Source organism: Tyto alba, unplaced genomic scaffold, assembly GCF_018691265.1.
Source record: "Tyto alba isolate M040663 unplaced genomic scaffold, T.alba_DEE_v4.0 Super-Scaffold_38, whole genome shotgun sequence".
Taxonomy (NCBI): Eukaryota; Metazoa; Chordata; class Aves; order Strigiformes; family Tytonidae; genus Tyto; species Tyto alba.
Genome location: NW_024881313.1, coordinates 17,165,555 through 17,184,702, shown reverse-complemented (window position 1 = coordinate 17,184,702; position 19,148 = coordinate 17,165,555). Strand labels below are relative to the sequence as shown.

Here is a 19,148-nt window from a genome sequence, read left to right as displayed (position 1 = left end):
CGCCTTCCCGCCCGGCCGCCACTGCGGGGCTGGAGGCTGAGGAGGAGCGGCGGTGGCGGCGCTGGCTCTCCTGGCGGGCGGGAGGAGGTGAGCGGCGCCGGGGCCGGGAGGGGGCCCCATCCCTGCCGGCAGCCTCCTCAGGCCCGCCGTCGCCCCGCGGTGGTTCTCCCGCTGCCCCGTTGCTGTGGCGGAGGGCTGCCGCCGCGGCTGCCCCGCTCTCCGGGACGGCTCTGGCGGGCCTGGCGGTGTCGGGGGACCCCCGGAGCGGGTCGGGCGGCGGGGCTGGGTGCGGCCCGGTCTCCGGCAGCCGTGACGGACGCTCCGGTGCCCGGCGGCGGCGCGGAGCCGGAGTGCCTCCGCTCCGCGGCGGCAGGGCCTGGCAGCGCTGCCCCCGCTCTGCCCGGGGCCGGGCGGAGGCGGCCGGGCCGGCGCCCGGCCAGGGGGTGGGGTCGCCGCTCTCGTCACGGGCGATGTTGTCGTTGCAGCTGGAGATGCCGGCCAGGACCTGGGCCCCGCCGAGCTCCTCTGGGGTAGCTGCCCGCACCGCGCTGCCGCCCGCCGGCCTGCCGAGGGGGCACCGGCCTCCACCCGGCGCCCGGCCAGCCCCGCGCCTCAGCCCGCACCTCGTAAGTTCCCGCCCGAGCGGGTGCTCCCAAATTCCGTGACTGCCCGGCTTCCTGTTTGTTCGGGTTTAACCTCCAGGAGTTATTTCTCCAAGAGCAGTTTTTCACACCTGTGTCCCCTTCCGGCTGCCATAATTCTGTGGTGGTTTGTTAGTTTATCTAAGGGCACATGTCAAATTTATGTGGCTTCTATTATTCTTTGTATCAGTGAAGCCAGATACTTTGTAAAAGGTTAGTTTTGTTACAGTCTGATCCTGCACAACCCACCTTAGCTACTTCTTATCATCTGCTTCCCATCTATTTACAAATTGATTGCTTAATAACTTGATGTAAAGTCTGTCCAGAGGCTGAAGTTAGACTAACAAGTCTTCGCTTTCCTCAGTCCTCCTCCCCTCTTTTAGAGGTATGTGCTAGTCTGCCTCTTCTGGCCTCTTTGAGTTCTCAAGATGTCACTTCGATCAGCATTTTAAGCATCAAGGGTAGATTTCATAAGTGTCTGCTGACTTGAAAAATCTTTATCTTATCTTTAACTTTATCCTTTACTCTTAACTTACCTTTTTCCATTTTGACCTCACCTTCTGTTTCCCTGTAAAAGGAATTCCATTAAATATCTATTCACAGTTAACCTTTCTGCCAAGGGCTGAAATAAAGAAGACATTTAACACTGTCCTGCTTTGTGTCACCTATAATTTATTCCTTTTCCTCTTAAGTCACAATCCTTGCCTTCTGTCTTTTATTGTATTTATGGAACCTTTACTTGTTACCCTTTATGTCCTTCATTAGTTATAACTTATTTCTGTACCGTGGCTGTTCAGATTTTATCCCTACATGATAGCACTGTCCCTTTTAGCCATGCACACACCATTATTTTTTTTTTTTTACTTTTTGTGTGTTTTTTCAGGTCATTAAAGCTTTCCTGATGCAGCTGAAAGTCTTATACGCTCTCTTTCATCTGAATTGCTATTGTGCATTTAATATAGTCCTTTTCAGTAACTGCCAGCTCTCTGATCTCTTCTGTCTTTTAGATTATTTGCCCAAGAGTCATGTGTACATATTCTCTGAGGTCTTTCAATGAAGTCTGTTAGTTTTATTCTGTTCCTCACACTCTACTTTCCTTAGAACAGTCAGTGAGACACTTTAGCCAGTGGGCCAATGTTAGCTCACCAGAGCAATTCATCATGTCCAGATCCTTGCTGCCCATTCTCCTAAGAATCCTTTGGACAAAAATGGGAAGTAGGCTGCAGTGTGGTTAAATGGTACTGGTAGCCCATCTCCCCATGGCGGTTCCCTTTCGATCCTAAAGTTTTGCAGCACCTTCATATCCCATAGCATGAACTGAGAAGGGCCTCTGTAATCACATGGTGAAATCATGTGTGTTCTGTCACATCCAGTCGAGGTATATCTCTTACCTGATCAAAATATAGCTATTCTCATTATGTTCCTGGATGTGAACCAGGAATGTAATGAGAATATCATGGTATGGGAAATACTGATATTTTGGTCATGTGCTAGATACATTTCAGGTCATGTGGTAAGAAAGAATTCAATGGTTTTTTCAGTGCATGCATAAAAATCTTATGTGGGCTGCCTCTGCCAGAAAGATTCACTGTTGGAATCTTTTCTTAGAATACTGATTTTGTGGTCACCTTCACATTGCTTTCTGTCTTTAGAGTCCCAATCCTGTTTCAGTGAGTTCTTTCCATCTAATCAAAGCTGAAATGAAAAGTGCCCATTCTTCTAGTAGCTTCCACCAATTTCTGAAACACAGAGCTACTTTTAATTCTGGGAAGTTGTTCACCACACATGCTGTATTCCTAGCTGATAGCTGGGTAGAGTCCCCCACTGGTGATTAGGTACCATCATATTAGCTCTTGGATGGTGGCTCAGGAAGAGGTTCATTCAGCTCCTCCTTTCTGTGTGGTCTGTTGTTGATGGCTCCCAAGACAGCAACCTCATGATTTCTCTTTGCTCCTTCTTAGCCTGCCTATCCCCATTGCTTCCCTCATTTTCAGAACACATTCCTGTTCTACAGTGCAAACTGTGGTTTCATGTGAAGACTTCTCTCCTGGGGGTTGTTTTGTTGGGTTTCTATGTCTTTTTGTCTTTGTTACAGCTTTACTGCAGTTCTGTGACCTCTTCTCTCCAAAGCTAGATCAGTATTCCTTTTAATTTTCTGTAAGCCTTAGCCTCTGTTCTTCAAAGCCTCCCTTATTGCACTGAATTTGAGTCCTAAAACTCTCTTCCCTTTTATTATTGCAAGAAATCTATCTCTTCCTGTCATAAGCTTTTCGTGGAATGCTGTCCCATGTGTTTGTCTCCAGGATTTATCTTCTCTGACTGGTCAGAAAAATCTATTAAGCATATTTGTGACCCAGGGCCTTGAATCCTTGCACCCACAGTTAATGCTTATACATCCATGGCCAGACCTAGTGGCCTGACCTAGCAGAGTCATTAGTGGTCTCATGAATAGGCCTTGACAAATTTCCCTTGTTGTCTTTGCCATTGGATCCACGTCTGAGGGATGTCTGTCATGGTGGTAGCCGTGACATTTGCAGCTTTGAGACGTTTGCATCCCTTCCTTCCTGGCTAATATAGGATACCACGATAATAACCTGCATAAGGTTTTAATGGAATTCAGCTTCCATGGACTCGCTGTCCTTATGCCAGCCACAGGCCAACTATCTCTTACCTTCTAATATTTTCCATAATTACTCAGTTTTCCTTACATGTTTCTTCTTATTCCATTGAATAGGAGCTCAGGGTACAACATTCCAGAGCCGTGGATGATAGGAAATAAGAGAAGATGGAAAGAATATAATTTACTTCTGTAACTGTATTATTGAAGTGCTTGAAGTATATTATGTTTGTTCTTGCATTAGTGAAACGTTGCAAGACAAAATTGATTAGCACATACTTTATTAAGGAGAAAATATAACATGAAACTTAGAATCGCATATTTTGCTCCCAGAGGAGTTTATGGATTCTGATGTCTCATAAAATTGTATGATACTGCATTTTTACTTCCATTGCTCTCTCTCTTTTTTTTTTTTTTTTCTTTTTTTTTCTCCCCAGAAGAAATTATTGTAGGTTTGCTGTCTTGGAAGTATGGAATCAATCTCTATGATGGGAAGTCCTAAGAACCTCAATGAAACTTTTCTACCAAATGTTGCCAATGGCATCAAGGATGCCAATAAGATCACAATAGGCATCATTGGAAGTGGAGACTTTGCTAAATCATTGACAATTAGACTTATCAGGTGCGGGTACCATGTGGTCGTTGGAAGCAGAAACCCTAAACTTGCTGCTGAGTTCTTTCCCCACGTGGTTGATGTCACTCACCAGGAAGATGCAGTAGCAAAAACAAGTATCATTTTTGTAGCCATACACAGAGAACATTACGCCTCTTTGTGGGACCTCAAACATTTACTTGCTGGTAAAATTCTGATTGATGTCAGCAATAATACAAGAGTCGACCAATATCCGGACTCCAATGCAGAGTATTTGGCATCACTTTTCCCAGATTCTCTGATTGTCAAAGGATTCAATGTCATTTCAGCTTGGTCACTGCAGTTAGGACCAAAGGATGCCAGCAGACAGGTAAGTGTTATATTTGTATTAATTCAACTTGTTTGTAAGATGAAAATGACAGGAACTGAATGTAAGCAGACAGAAGTCATGGGATTCATCCTGACTGAAAATCAACCTAAAATGTTGGGCCTTTAGCTTAAGTTTTAGTAGCCAGTGAAACTTCCAGAATTTAGTTCATCCCACTGTAGGACATACAGTGCAAGTGGTTCAAATTGTCCCCTGGGATGCCTGCTTATCTTTAAAGATTGCACAGGAAATATGGATACTAGCTTATAGACAGCTGACCTTCAGATGACTACAGACAGAGGAGAGAAGTTGATCTTAATGTCTTCTGTAGGAGATATGTTAATTTTTATCCTTATGCTCTATACAAGGATAGAGGCAGTCTTTCACAGTATATTTTACTTTCAGTATTGGTTTACATAGGGTGAACTATTGAAGGAGATGGACAGAAATCTGAGGTCCTGATCCCAGGGCTCAGTAGTCAGCTGTTCTAAAAATGCTTGCACTAAATATAACAGCAAAGTGAATGAAAGAAATTATCTAGCGTTTAGAATGCCCAAAGATCATAAATATGAGTAATCAGAAAGAGACACATATGTTTCTAAGTTATCATCTGTTTGATCCAGGACTGCTTGGGAACATGATGTCCGAATTCCTTCCTATTATGTTCCCCAAATCCATCTTGCATATAGAAAAGGCAGCTTTTGGGTTTTCATGCTCTGCTGAAATGATGCGAGGGATTTAAGCCTATGCAAGAATCTAGTTCTTCATGGCTTTATGGGCTCTGAGAAAAGAACTGATGTAACGTAACTACTGGAGACTAAATTGAGTTTTCTGTCACTTCAGGTAGAATTTAAATGGAATGCAATTGATATAGAATTGGCATAACTTTTAAAATAATCTCACTATACTATCTTTATCCCTTTTCAGAATAGCACTGCATATAAGTAATTAACTCCTGTCAAAACAGATCATGCTTGCTCTAATGCAGATGATCAACAAACAGTGTTGAGCGAACTATAGTCCACTGTAAAATTTAATGGAACTTTAAAGTACCTCATAGCAGTGCATTTCTTTTACTATGTAATAAACTTTAGAAGGTGTTCTTATTTGGCTGCTAGTTTTTGTCCTTCCAGTTAAACATTCAATTTTGTGGAAATATAGATTGTGAAATTAAGCTAAAATCATTATACATGGAGACATTACACAGTTCTCTGCTTTGCATTCTAGTTATGCCACAGCTGTTTTAGGGTCATCATTCAAGATTCCTGTATCTTTGAGAGCCTCGTGATTTTCAGAAATGCTTTCAGCCATTGTTTCAAGTTCAGTCCAGTCTCGTAGACATTTCAATGGGAGGAAGGTTCAGTGTGCAGATTACCAGGGCATCCCACAGTAAGCTTATTATGAACTCCAAGAAAAAGAGGTTTGGTTTTGTTACTCTGTTATTAAATCAGTGTGCAGATTTTCACTTAGGCTGGATTTGTAAGTGGTTTCATTCTCATCTTGGTGATATAAGCTGGGATAACAGTGTACAGCTTTAGCAGTAGTGCTGTGGTTTTGACCTGGAGGATCTTAAAGTTTTTTTGTGGTGTTTAGGGTTTTTTTTGTTTGTTTGGGGGTTTTTGTTTTGTTTTGTTTTTTTAACCTCCGAGTCTCTTTCTCTGACTACAGACAATTCACTTGACTTTCCCAACAGGTCTATATATGCAGTAACAATGTTCAGGCTCGCCATCAAGTTATTGAGCTTGCCCGTCAGCTCAGTTTTATTCCTGTTGATTTGGGGGCATTGTCGTCTTCAAGGGAGATTGAAAACTTACCTCTGCGACTGTTCACACTGTGGAAAGGGCCTGTAGTAATTGCCATCAGCCTGGCAACCTTTTTCTTCATCTATTCCTTTGTCAGAGATGTAATCCACCCATACATGAGAAATCAGCAGAGTGACTTTTACAAGATCCCCATTGAGATCGTGAACAAGACTCTACCAATTGTTGCTATCACTTTACTTTCTCTAGTGTATTTATCAGGACTTATTGCAGCTGCTTATCAGTTCTACTATGGTACTAAGTACAGGCGATTTCCACCTTGGCTGGACAACTGGCTCCAGTGTCGAAAGCAACTTGGACTGCTCAGCTTTTTCTTTGCAACAGTGCATGTGGCATACAGCCTTTGCTTACCTATGAGGAGATCAGAGCGATACTTGTTCCTCAATATGGCATATCAACAGGTAAGCCAGTCTTTAGTTTAGTAAGCCAAAAATGCCTTGGCTGTATGTGTATGGTCTTGAACACAATATATATGTTTTCTTAATCTTTTCCACTGTTTTCAGCAGAGAATGTTACAGGTTATCTTATGCATAATTAGTGCTGAATAAGAAGGGAGACTAAAAGAAATACCTGTGCCTGGTGGTCACCTTGTGAGTCAAGCTGCAGTCAAGTCTGTGTGATAAGGGGAATCAAGCACGTGTTCTAGGATAGACAGGATAAGAGCAACAGCAGGAAACTCCTGAAGTATGTTCTTCTCTGTGTATACTTAACATATGAGGAAAATATGTATATCATAAGTGCATTTAGACATGAGGAAAGTATAAGGGTAGATACTGTCATAATGCTTACAGAAACACCGATGTTTATAAAATGAAAATGCTGCTACTTCTTAAGATTTTGGACCAGTGGCAAAAATATTTTATTCATTACAAATGCTGTGAACATCATCTATTACAAGGAATAGAGATTGACTCACAGTTTCCAGGAGCAATTGGTCTTGCATAACCCAGAAACAATTTCTGACAAATCTGTCATCCTTTAGAAGAGGGTCTGACGCTCCCACCTGTCAGTGAGGTAGCTTATTGTCACCTTTAAAGTGGTAGCAAAGCAGCATTGCCATTCAGCACCTAAAATTTGCAGGAAACAGAAATGTGATGGAACAGAAGGAAAAGCAAACTGAGGAAATCAAATCAAACGAAACAAATTAATGAGGATTGGGTCCACAAATTCTAAAAGGGCTAGCATGAAAAAATGAACTTAAAAGAAAGGCAGGAAGAGCAAAACTATAAAAGGTAGCAAGAAACTGTAATTGTTCACACTTAGTAAAGGATCCCCTGATACTTTTACTAAGAAATTACCTTGGTTTTAACAATATTGTAAAAGTCTCACTTGTTAGTATTCCTAGTGAACCTCTTTCAAGACATGCCATATCACAATAGTTCACCTGAAAGTAGAATAATAATTGAACAGCCACACCTCTTAATTGTTAAGGACCTGAGTTGTTTCTTTTTTTTTCTGGTAAAGCTCCCCAACAAGAACAATCTTGGGTGTATCTGATGTCAACAGTGGAAGAGGCATAATAACTTGGACTCAGTATAGGAAGCTGAAGCAAAAGCAGGAGATGATGCTAAACTATTTCTGAATCTAACAAACTAACAAAAAAAATGCAGGTTTACGCAATTTATGTTACAGAATTTAATTTTCCAGGGTCTGAATAACACAGCTACTTTCCTACAGTATATAGGAATGCACAGATATATTTGTTTTTATAACATAATTGTTATAAATAGTATATAATGTTACATTTGCTTTTAAAAACTCGTCTTATTTTCCATGTTTAACATATTTTTAATCTAACAAGAGCCAATACCAGCAGTGAGAAAATATTTATTTTTATCCAAGGCATGAGGAAACCTCTGATATGTTTGACCCCATTTTATAGTTGTCCTGTGACTGTAGACTTTTAGTCAGCAAAATAACTTCTGTTGATATTCTGTAGAATAAAGTGCTTCTTTATTCTTCATTCTGCTCTTTCATCAGGTTCATGCAAATGTTGAAAATTCTTGGAATGAGGAAGAAGTGTGGCGAATTGAAATGTATATCTCCTTTGGAATAATGAGTCTTGGATTGCTTTCTTTGCTGGCAGTAACTTCCATCCCTTCAGTAAACAGTGCCTTAAACTGGAGGGAGTTCAGTTTTATTCAGGTGTGTTACTTTTTAAATAAGGGGATTTTGTAGAAATAAGAATTCCTTGATGATGATGATGATGATCATGAACAAAAGCACTCTGCAATACGATGAGAGCTTTTTTTTTCCTCCCTCTGGTAAGTTAATAAAAGCAACATAACCTTACTCAGCAGATACATTACCATGAGAGCACAGAAAGCATTTCATGAGTGTTAGAATAGAAATTTGCATTTAACACCTCTTGGTCTTAAATAACCAACATAGCTAAGACCAAATGAGCACTAATCTATTTCTTTCCCACTGTTAGAATTTCTTGCTAAATTCAAATTAGGTAAATTTGGACAAACTCGCTAAAGGCAATGATACTGATGAGAGATACTACTGTGTGTAGATGCACACAACTGTTAAAATTGAAGACTTAATTTCTCCTGCAGGATTTTTATCATTCAGCCTTCTGACAGTCATGGTCATTGATTCAGTTTTCCTTCCCCTCCTCTGTGTGGGAATTAATACAGCTCTCAGACGCATTGTTCCCATTAGCTGAAAATACCCATTAGTAAAATATGAAGCTTTGTTTATTAAAAGCAGAGGCTTTTCAGGTCCTGGCATGTCTTCTGCTGCCCTCCTGCCTCAGATAAATATCTACAACAGGCAGACCTAACTAGCATAAAATGCTGAGAAATACAGGTTTTAATAAAAAGCTTAATGTTTGCTTCCAAACACAATTGCCATTAGTGCTAAGTAGCAGTCAGTGATAAGAAATTTTATTAGGAGTCGGTCTTGTGATAAATTTCCTAAGTTGTACACACAGTTCTGGGTTTTGCTGTGTTTTGTTTTGTTCTCTGACTTTGGATTCAGTACTCTAGTCTTAACTCAGTCTTTTCTGATTACTGTTTTTTCAAAATAGCCACTGTAATAATATTGCCTAATTTTTAGTCCTGTCACTGTTTAGAAATTCATACCTTCAGAACATAGGCACTGACTGTACTGTTCAGGGCTTGAGCTGCGCTTCATAGTTTACAGGCGTTTTAGAGGGAGTGATGGGGAACACATCTGTGGCTGTAGTTGTCAGAGGTATTCTGTTGGTGATGTTGCCTTTCCCCTAAGGCTTCCGTTGGTGGAACACTCCAGGTTATCCTACAAAAAGTTTGCTGAAAAATTTTTCAAATTCAGGTTCCCCTGACAGAACTGTTTATTCTCACTCATGGTTTTGAGCCTTCAGAGAGAGTAAATACCCATTTCATATTTATACAACATCCCTGCCATCCAGAGTTCTCTGTGCAGGGACAATAATACTCCTGTTAGGTGATCTAAAACATTAGTGCGAAGTGATGCCTTTATCCACTAATGACTTCCAGCCACAAACCCAGCATTTGGGTCTTTTTTTTTTCCTTATTCAAATTTCCAAATTTCAGGCTTCTGTGACTGAGTCAAAACCCACACAATAATCACATAATGATGTGTCTATAAATGTGTTTTTCATTGTGTCATATTTACTGCATTTATTTCCGCTGTAAATAAAGTCAAAATAGTTCAAAATTTCAATAATTATGAACTTTAATGAATCAGCTGTCACTATTTTGAGGAATTTGACGGGAGACATGTTGCTCTGGAGGTATGTTACAGTTGATACTGCATTACATGCTAAAGAGAACTGGTATTGGTAACTAGTTACTATAATTTGCAATTTTCAATCACAAAAAATGCTGAAATACTAAAAATTTCCTTCAAGTTAATCATCATTAAAGGTACTTTACTTTGTCATTAATTACTTCGCAGGATGTAAGTTAGTCGTTCTTCATTTAGTTACTTGTCCTTCAAAAAAGTCCTCTTTTGAGTTTGCTCAATATGGGATCCTAGATGATGGAAGCTTAGCATGAAACTTTGCAGGCGTCTTAACATGACCCAGAGTTGGAGCTTGCTGAGGAGAGAAGCAGGGAAGAAGCTGGGGCTGATAAACTAATGCATCAGTTCTTTTAAATGCCTCTTCAGTACTCTTCTTTTTCTCTTCTGAACATATTTGGATAATAAACAAAGGTTGACATGAGCAAGAAATAAAAAATAATTTGATTTTGTGAGAGCAGGCAGAATAACTAACCTAAACCAACACACTGCAAACAGAAAAGGGCATTTATTGAAACCAGTCTTTGAGTGTTCACATAAAATACACGAAAATAGAGAACGTTGTCTGCAAGGAGTGCTACACCAGGCCCTTCAGTCTCCTGAAGGAAGTTAAACTGTAAATATATAATGTAAGCACAAAACACTACTGCTTTTGTTTTCCAGTCTAAGAGTTCAAGTCCAAAGCACATTACTCAAAGTGGCAATGAACAGAGCAGACTGACTTTAAAAGCTGAGCTTTATGTTTCTTAGCAAAAATCAGCACAAATCTGCCATTTGCATAGTGGGAAACTGATCTGTTTGTAAACATTCCTTTTGTCTGCTAGCACAATCCTAAATTTTTTGGTGATGGTATTACTAAAACTTTTCTTGTGCACACACTTTGAGGGGAAGGGCTGTCCTGCCTTGGTTCTCCCAAAAGAATAGGATACTTTTTCCCCAAAATAAAGAAGAAAGAGGCCTGAGAATTTAGCAAGTTTATGGGTAAGATTCCACTCAGAATTGCTACAGCCTGCTTATGAATTCATCAATATCCAGTTGCTGGAGGAACCTGAAGTATACCTTGCATAAATGTAGGCTTTGGAAAATACCTTTTATATCTATAAATTGCTTGGAACTACTCAACCATTGTGAAAGTAGAAGTTCCTGAAGCAGATTTGTCCCACAGCAGATTTCTGTCTCTATAGATGTACATCTTCCTGGTAACATTTTAGGGATTTTTTTTTCCTGCATCTTTCCACTCCTCTAGCACTTTTTTTTTCACCTCAAACAATGCAGTTTGTCCAGTTTATCAGTGGCCTTGGCTGGGAATCTCCCACATTGACTAAAAAACTGACTTTGATTGGGAAGGAAAAAAATACACACTGGGAAGAATTAGAGAAAAGCTGAAAGACTGGGGAGTCTATAGGAAATGTGCTAATCTATTACTCAGCTTTCAGGAAACAGTATTATTTAAGATGAGGAAGCAAAGCAACCAAAAATGTTCTTCCCTCTTTCCCAGCAGCGGTCCTAGAGCCTAGGCACAGTGTTCCCAAGACTCGCAACTGGTATTGCTACTCACTCACCAATGTGAATTTACCAGCAAAGGAAAAGTATCCTTGCTGCTTTCAAAAGTCCCCTGCTCTTAAAGATGTTAGCATTCTGTGCCTCTCCTGGCCTCCCTGTGTAACATCAGTGTAAGTGATCTTCCAGCTCTCATACACATACTCATCCCCTTCTTTTTGTGTCTTATAAAGCCAGGAGATGACAGAAATGCAATATGCATATTTCATCTGAAGCACAACTACATTTCAAGGAATCCATTGTCTTTAATCCCTGTATTCCTTCCTACACATTGTCTAGTCATAAACCTGTGCAGAAGAAAATAATCTCACATACCTGAATGATAGCAGCTCTCTCACCTTTTCAGTATTAAACAGATTGCTTTCTATCAATGAATTACTCCCACAGCATAATCATAATTTATTTCTCAATCACTGAAACATCTTTCATGTTAGCATCCATAGGGGTGGTCAACTTCGGAATATAGCTTTCTGACCCTACTGCTGGCTAAGATTTGTAGTATGATCCAGTGCTACCAACTGATTTTTTTTTTTTTTTTTTTTATTTTGTATTTGTTCAGCTGCCCAACAGTGCTTTTTCCTGCACTAGCTGATATCTGTTTAAGCCTGCTTCAGTCAGTTCTGAGTTTCCTCATTTTACTATGTGCAGCCATTGCTGTAGTCTTTGAACATTTGCAGATACAGAAAAATCAAGTCTTTATAACAAACACAGAAGTTTTTTGCTGACACATCCTCCTGCAGTGGGGATTTACTGAAGTAGCAAAGGCATCCAGTCTTGCTTGTACTTCTGGAAAAGTCATTGTCAGGAGCTGCAAGCTGGGATAAGTGCTCTTAATGGTACTTTCTAGTGCAGATCTGCCCTGACTAAAACCAAAGACTGCAGAATGCTAAGTTGTGTGGAGGACATCCTCTTTCTAGGTAAGCAGTGTTATTAATGTCAAAAGTACAGCACAGAAATACAGCAATTAAGGGTCTGGTAGAAGAAAATACTATCAGTAGCTGGCAGAAGCTCACATAGGAGTGCCTTTCTTGTCAGATTTTTAGATGAGTGATTGAAATTATCCAGTATGTACTAACACGTGCCTTACCAATACTTGAAAGAAGCATATGGCAACTTTCCACAGGGAAAAAAAGAGAACTTAGTAGAGATGCATCATGTATTTTACTTGTCCTTGTGTGGTTAGTTCTAAATGTACTGATAAATGTACTGATGTACTTCTTAGCTTCTATTGACCATTAGATAGAAAGACATATATAGATGTCTCAAAACTGTAGTTTGCAAATGGAATTTAAACAAGCACTACAAATTTAAAAAAAAATATTTGGGAATAGTCTACATAACATTCCCTCCTGTTTCTTTTCCAAGAATTGTTACAGTTCTTACCAGTAAGCCTGATGGAGAAATGAGGGATATGATTCACTTCTGCCCTTATCCCTGCTGGCAATGATATAACAGCAATGAATTCAGGACAGTCATACCAGCAAAAATCTGCAATAACATATTAAAACATCAGGTTTGATAGTATTGTTTGTTGTCCAAATTTCTTACCAGAACTTTTGTTCAGATACTGCATATGCCATTTTCATACCCACAAGCGGTTGTCTGGTTGTTCTGTTTCTCATGGAATATTTTGGGAGCAAATTGTTCTTTTTAAAAAAAGGGTGCAGCATACCTAAAAAGTACCAACATGGCTCTGAAACCATTGGCAAAAAAAAATGCATAAACATTGGCAAGTTAAAAAATGATAGTACCGATCTCTAGAAATTAATAAAAGTATTTTTCTTTTTATATCATTGTATCTGTGAGTCCTTGCAAATGCTATTAGCTCAGACATTCTCATTTCCCAATAAACTGGTCAATCTTGAAGTAGAAAAAATTAATTCTTTAACTATTATAGACCCTTAGGCTGCATTTTTCTTTGCCTCTCTGTTTACTGGAATTAAACCAAACCTTGGTAGTCAGTTACCTTTCTTAATATCCATTCTCCGTTTCAATAATTTTCTACAGATGTTTCCCAACCATGTCAGTCATTACATCAGTATTAGCCAAAAAGTTTTTCGTCATTTGACCACCACCAGAATTCAAAGCATAGTAGTCTTTTTTTTATCCCGGTTTGGGAAAGTCAAGCTTAATACATTTAACTCAGGTCTGCAGAGCAATACAACTACAGGGTTCTTAAAGGAGCAGATTCACAGAGATGGTGAATGACCCCTACTAATACTACCTTCTGTGGCATGCTCTAGATTATGTGGTAAGAATTCCTCTGCAGGGTGCTGTGGGAACCTTCTACTTCATGTTTCATCTGGCACTACCTGTTTATGATAAACTGCATCATTGCCTTGCAGTATTATGCCCAAATCCTGCAGTCCAGATAATCCCATTAACCAGTAGGCAACAGCTGGTGGAGAAAGGTAAGGGATGGTCAGACAGGTGGATGTAGGCCATTGCATGGAAGAAGCAAAATGCATCTCTCAGAGTTATATAAAAATCTGGAGTGTTAGGCCCAGATCTCTCCCAGCAGAATTGCATTGTTCCATAATTATGAATCTTGGAAGTGATCTACTCTCATAGTTAAGAAACAAGGAACTTAATTTCCAATCACAACTGATGTTGTTCCAGTAACTTCACTTGGATTGTTCCTTATTTGCATGTGTAACCTGAAGTTGACTTCCATTACTTAGAATTTGGGTAAACATCATTTCAACTTTGACTAAGGCTTATAGATGCTAGCAGAGATACGTTGGAAATCAGTGTTCAGTTCAGTCCATAGTTTTCAGAACATGTGAACTTAAAACCACATATCGCCAATTTAAAATAGTGTGTAGGTAAGAGATTTTAACATGATGTCTAATAGAAATGTTAAAATAATGGGTCAGAGCTGTCAGATAAAGGACCAAGTACTATTATCACTTTTTTATGTTTTCAATTTTTTTTTCAGTCTACACTTGGCTACGTTGCTCTGCTCATAAGTACCTTCCATGTACTCATTTATGGATGGAAAAGAGCTTTTGAAGAAGAGTATTACAGATTTTATACACCACCAAATTTTGTTCTTGCCCTTGTTCTGCCTTCCATTGTAATTCTAGGTAAGATCATTTTACTTTTGCCATGTGTAAATAGGAAACTGAGGAGAATTCGAAGAGGATGGGAGAAAAGCCATGTAATAGAAGAAGCAAGTGGGTCTGTTCCACATCTCTCCCCAGAAAGGATAACTGTGATGTGATGATAGACTAATATTTGTTAGCACTGTTGTACGTTTGGGTGGGTTGTTTGGTTTTTTTTTTTTTTTGTTATAAACTTGTATTTTCAGAAGTTTAGTTAGAGTATGTGTAAAGTCACTGTGGACTTGCTTGGCATATAGTACAAGCTCTCAACCAAACTATGATAAATTTGTAACTGGAAGACTACTACTTCAGATAACTACAAAAATGTTTTTGTTTTGAATCACAGTGGGCAGATGATTGTGAAATCAGAATTTTTTAATGTTCCTTTGCACAGTTATACCAGAACAATATTTTATTATAACCATGCTTTCCAGATATTTCTTTGACTTAGAGCATATGTGTCAAAGTGCTATTTATTTTATTAAACCCACACTTCTGAGCTTGTGAGTTCAGAATATAGACTGAGTTAATAATTTAGGAAATAATCAGGTTTTGAAACAAATTAATTTGTAATGATGTATTGCACATGTACAGTATATTTATTTATGTGTGGTTTCACACTATTCCATGATTCGAATATGCAAAACCAGTTTCCATTATGGTGCAATTGTACCTCTTGTAAGCAAATGGTATTGTACTAATAGGATCCTTTTTTTCAAAGTATCACATAAGATTTTAGACCTTTGGCATCCCTTTATTTCCATACGTCGTATAATGAAAATTCAAACCAGTGTTATACCTGTACAGAAAGACTTGCAGATATGTATGCAAGCACCTAGTTTTTTATTTTAGAATGAGTTTGAAATACTAGGAAATATTAAAAAAAAAAAAAAAAAAAGGTGAGAAATCTGCAACAATAAAAATCCATTTTTACTGTGAAACTTCCAATGTACAACTTCTGTTGTACATTAGTACAACAGAAAAGCATCACAAGACCCATGTTCTATATGTTTCTACACTGGAGTTTCAGTTACTATATATGAATTTCCCAGAGTCTGTCTTAAATTCTTAGTATCTTTTGTGCAAATTCAATCTTCTATTTTTATATAAAAGTCTTACTTTTACAAGTGTCTCTGGGATATGCCTGAATTTTTGAGAAACAAAATTATTATTCTTGTACTTAAAAATGAATTTATCTCTAAAACTTGACATTTGCATTTCCTGTGGGATTCAAAAAATATTTACAATTATTTATTACTACTGCTTTGTCAGCTTCTACTCTTCTTTAACAAAATAGCTAAACTCAACTCATGCCTTCAGGCTACTCCTGCTTAATTTGCCAAATCTTTATTTCAATAAATCAGAATGTGTATTTGGTCCTAATTTTCTTTACTTGCATGATATTATATCTTTCTTATCTATGTTTGCAATGTTTAGGATCTCTGACTTTCTTAGCTGAACCTTCACTTATTACTTCGCAAGAATTTGTCATCAGAAATATACAGTACTTAAGCTTGAATTTCTCCTTAAACATCACTGGTCCTGTAAATCTCATTATCTCTGTTTGTAATGAGACCAACAGTTCCACACAAGAATCTAGAATCAAACTCTGCCCCCAGTTACACCAACCTAAATCTAAAGGGTTTATATTAGTTGATCTTAATTTCATTTCCAATTCAAAAACATCACAACAGTTTTATTTTCATTGTAGTATCCATATTCCCTAAATTTACACATCAAGCTTGTGTATATTCTGGGTTTGATGCAAATCAAAAGACAGTTGAACTTGCTTTCATTTTAAGCATGTTCAAATCTAGAAATGAAAAATCAAATATTTGTATGATTTTTCCAGAATTAAAGCATTTTTATATGTCTTTAAAAATACTTTGTATTGAATGAGAGGTCAGTGAATTCTTTTTGAAAATTAAGGTTTGTGAAAATATTTTATTGAAAAAAAAATGATTCAACTATATTTCATGCCTGTCACCAGAAATTTGAGACATTTTTTTTCAGTTCACAAATTTTCAGCTTCAAATAGTTGGAAAATTCAGTTTTATCCTCCTTCTTAAGCTGGGGTGGGAAGCAACTGGAAAGAGAAAATTAATTTTATTTCACCATTTTTTGAAAAGTAAATGATAATAACAGCTATAATTGGTCACACTAAGGTCTTTGTGACCTGTTTCCAATAGCTGACAAGTGACAGATGGTTCCAAAATGAGGGCATGTGTCCAGTGATTCTTCTGACATGATGCCTCAGCCTCTTGGAAATCAATAATTTAGGACTTGAGAGAGGTGGTGCCTCTGGACTATTGTATTTAATAGCTACTTCCTCCAAAAATTTATCCAACTTTTCTAGAAATTTGAAACTTTCCCAGTTTTTTACAGGAAAAGAAAGGAAAAGACAGAAGAGGAAAAAAAAAAAATCTATCAAATTAATTTTAAAAGTTTGCATTCTTTCTTTTTTTCCAAGAACAAATAAGTTAGTTTCAAGGTTCTAATTTTATTGGTCCTTCTCCACTATGCAGCTATTTCAGTGATACCTGTGGTGGTACACGAGCACAATACTATGTTACTAAACATTCTAAACATTAAGTGGAAAACCTGTCATTGTTGAAGATAGACAGGAGCCAAAACTAGTATGAATGAGATTTTCACATAAAAATGAAGAACAAGTGATGATTGCAACCTCTAACTTATTTTGCTCAACTGTAAATACGTTCCAATATAAAAAGCTGTATATTTCTTAAAAAGCTTGCAAAATTATATGAAACTGAATTTCCTGGCCTGTTTCCTATTCCCTTATTGCAGAGGGAAACCACACAAAGCTTAGGCATTTGTGCTTCAATCCTTTAAATAAAATTAATTCAAAAAATCTTAGAATACACAAAGTCTTGGAGAATTTTAATGGGATGAATACCATGCTACATTCTACCCATCCTGTGCACGAAACCTGATTAAAATCACTAGAATGGGATGGTCTAACTGAGAGCAGAATTTCATACCACTGAACAAATTTAGGGCAGAAACCATTACTGTTGACAATCTGATTACGTTTCAAAACTGAATATGCTGCTATTATTTTACAGTAGTTCTACACTTCTGTAGTAGGTAATTAACATTCACGTTCCCTGCAATTATCTAATTTGTTTGACGCAATAATAATAAGGTTGCAGAACTAAGATACTGTACTAAATGAAAACTACTGTCAAAGTCCACATGTATTGTACTGTAATGCAACCACTGACAGTATATACAGAAATGTATTGGCCCTCTTTCCTATGCAAAAAGCTATTTCATCATTAAATTTCTTCAAGAATGTTTAAACTGTTAAATTATGAACTGCCAAGCTGTCTGAGGAGAGTAATGATGTGTTGTTCTTTTTTTCAGACTGTGTGTGTAGAAAATTAAAAATGTGTTTTGATTTTGTAAGCTACTGGAAAGGCTGAAATATTGAAGTATTAATAAATAGATGATATTTTTAGATCAACTATATGAAGACATTTTGTGAAATGTTTGTGATACAAAATGACAGATGGTTTCCCATTAGGCCATGTATCTACTCGTAACAGGAATAACAAATTGACCTGTGATTTAATATTTTGTAGTGTTCTTTAAGGACCCATTCACTCTAACAAGTCTGCACATTAAGTCTGCAAGTAAAATGACACTCGTGCATTTGCTACACATTATGTATCACATCACACCTATGTTCAGTCACAATAAGGAGTCTTTATTCATGTGATCAAACACATTGATCTCTATAGAAGAAATTAGGACTTCTCATCAGGAAAAGACCTGAGGCTTAAAGTTTAGTTTTGATTGCCTAAATACAAACAACTAAATTCATTTAGACATCTTAGTTACTTAGGAGAATAAATACATATTTTGAGGCATAGCCTGCTATAAAAATATTTTTGTGTAGCTTTATATAAATTGCTTACTGCCTAATGAAAAGTGAGTAATGAAATAAACTCTATTTCTCTTCATTACGGTTCAGTAAAAAAAAAATAGTGCTTAATATGTAATACAGAACTGTACACATCATATTAGAAAATGGAGACCTCTGTGTATTTAGCAACAGGTTATTTGTTTTCTATGGATATTAAGGTATTCTTTCTTAACATTGTCTAAAATGCAGTTCTGCTACAGGTTCCATATGTGTCTTTTAATTTTATCTTACGATTCTATTAACTGTGGCAATTAACTACCCATGTTCTTGAATTATTTAGAAATTAATTATTTTGTAATTGTCTTGCAAGTTCTTTGCATATCTAACTTGTGGTGATGGTTACTGTGAATTGGTGCCATGTTTAACTTTTTGTTCCAACATTGTGCGTTATATGATGTGCCAACATGAGAAAGTACATTTGTGTTTTTATTTGGCATTAATTGCCTATAAAATAGTGTGTCTCTGTGTGTGTCTATTTGCTATTAGCTATACATGCTGCCAAACTTGCACTAAGAAGAATTATTAATTAATATAAGGCAATGAGTTCCCAAGTGGCTATAAATTTCACAGGTATGAATATAATTAGGGAACAGCTTTCTGAACGCTTTCTGAATGTTAGGAAACAGCTTTTCCTCTGAACATGAAGATTTCCTCTGAAAGTTAGATATATCAGATGCATAAAAATTAGATAGATTTTTTTCAGTATAATATTTTCATATATGCAGTGGTAATAGATGCATATGCATAG

General features: G+C 37.7%; 1 protein-coding gene across 3 annotated transcripts; it reads left to right on the top strand.

Moving 5' to 3' along the window:
- On the top strand, positions 1–15,423 carry STEAP2 (STEAP2 metalloreductase). Of its 3 annotated transcripts, none has more exons than XM_042802228.1 (6): positions 1–87; positions 486–626; positions 3,699–4,220; positions 5,911–6,438; positions 8,018–8,182; positions 14,286–15,423. In XM_042802228.1, exons 3-6 carry the CDS (start codon positions 3,729–3,731, stop codon positions 14,568–14,570), a joined length of 1,470 nt encoding a protein of 489 aa, XP_042658162.1. In that variant the 5' UTR covers positions 1–87; positions 486–626; positions 3,699–3,728; the 3' UTR covers positions 14,571–15,423. The 3 variants fall into 3 exon arrangements, with proteins under 3 accessions (XP_042658162.1, XP_042658160.1, XP_032847675.1); XM_042802226.1 differs by having other exon boundaries at positions 3,696–4,220; XM_032991784.2 differs by lacking the exons at positions 1–87; positions 486–626 and adding an exon at positions 699–854.
- The last annotated feature ends 3,725 nt before the right edge of the window (positions 15,424–19,148 follow it).

Coding starts and splice junctions, on each gene's coding strand:
- STEAP2 (XM_042802228.1), top strand. CDS start 3,729: ATGGAATCAATCTCTATGATGGGAAGTCCTAAGAACCTCAATGAAACT. Junction 4,221..5,910: donor CAAAGGATGCCAGCAGACAG/GTAAGTGTTATA, acceptor CTTTCCCAACAG/GTCTATATATGCAGTAACAA. Junction 6,439..8,017: donor TCAATATGGCATATCAACAG/GTAAGCCAGTCT, acceptor CTCTTTCATCAG/GTTCATGCAAATGTTGAAAA.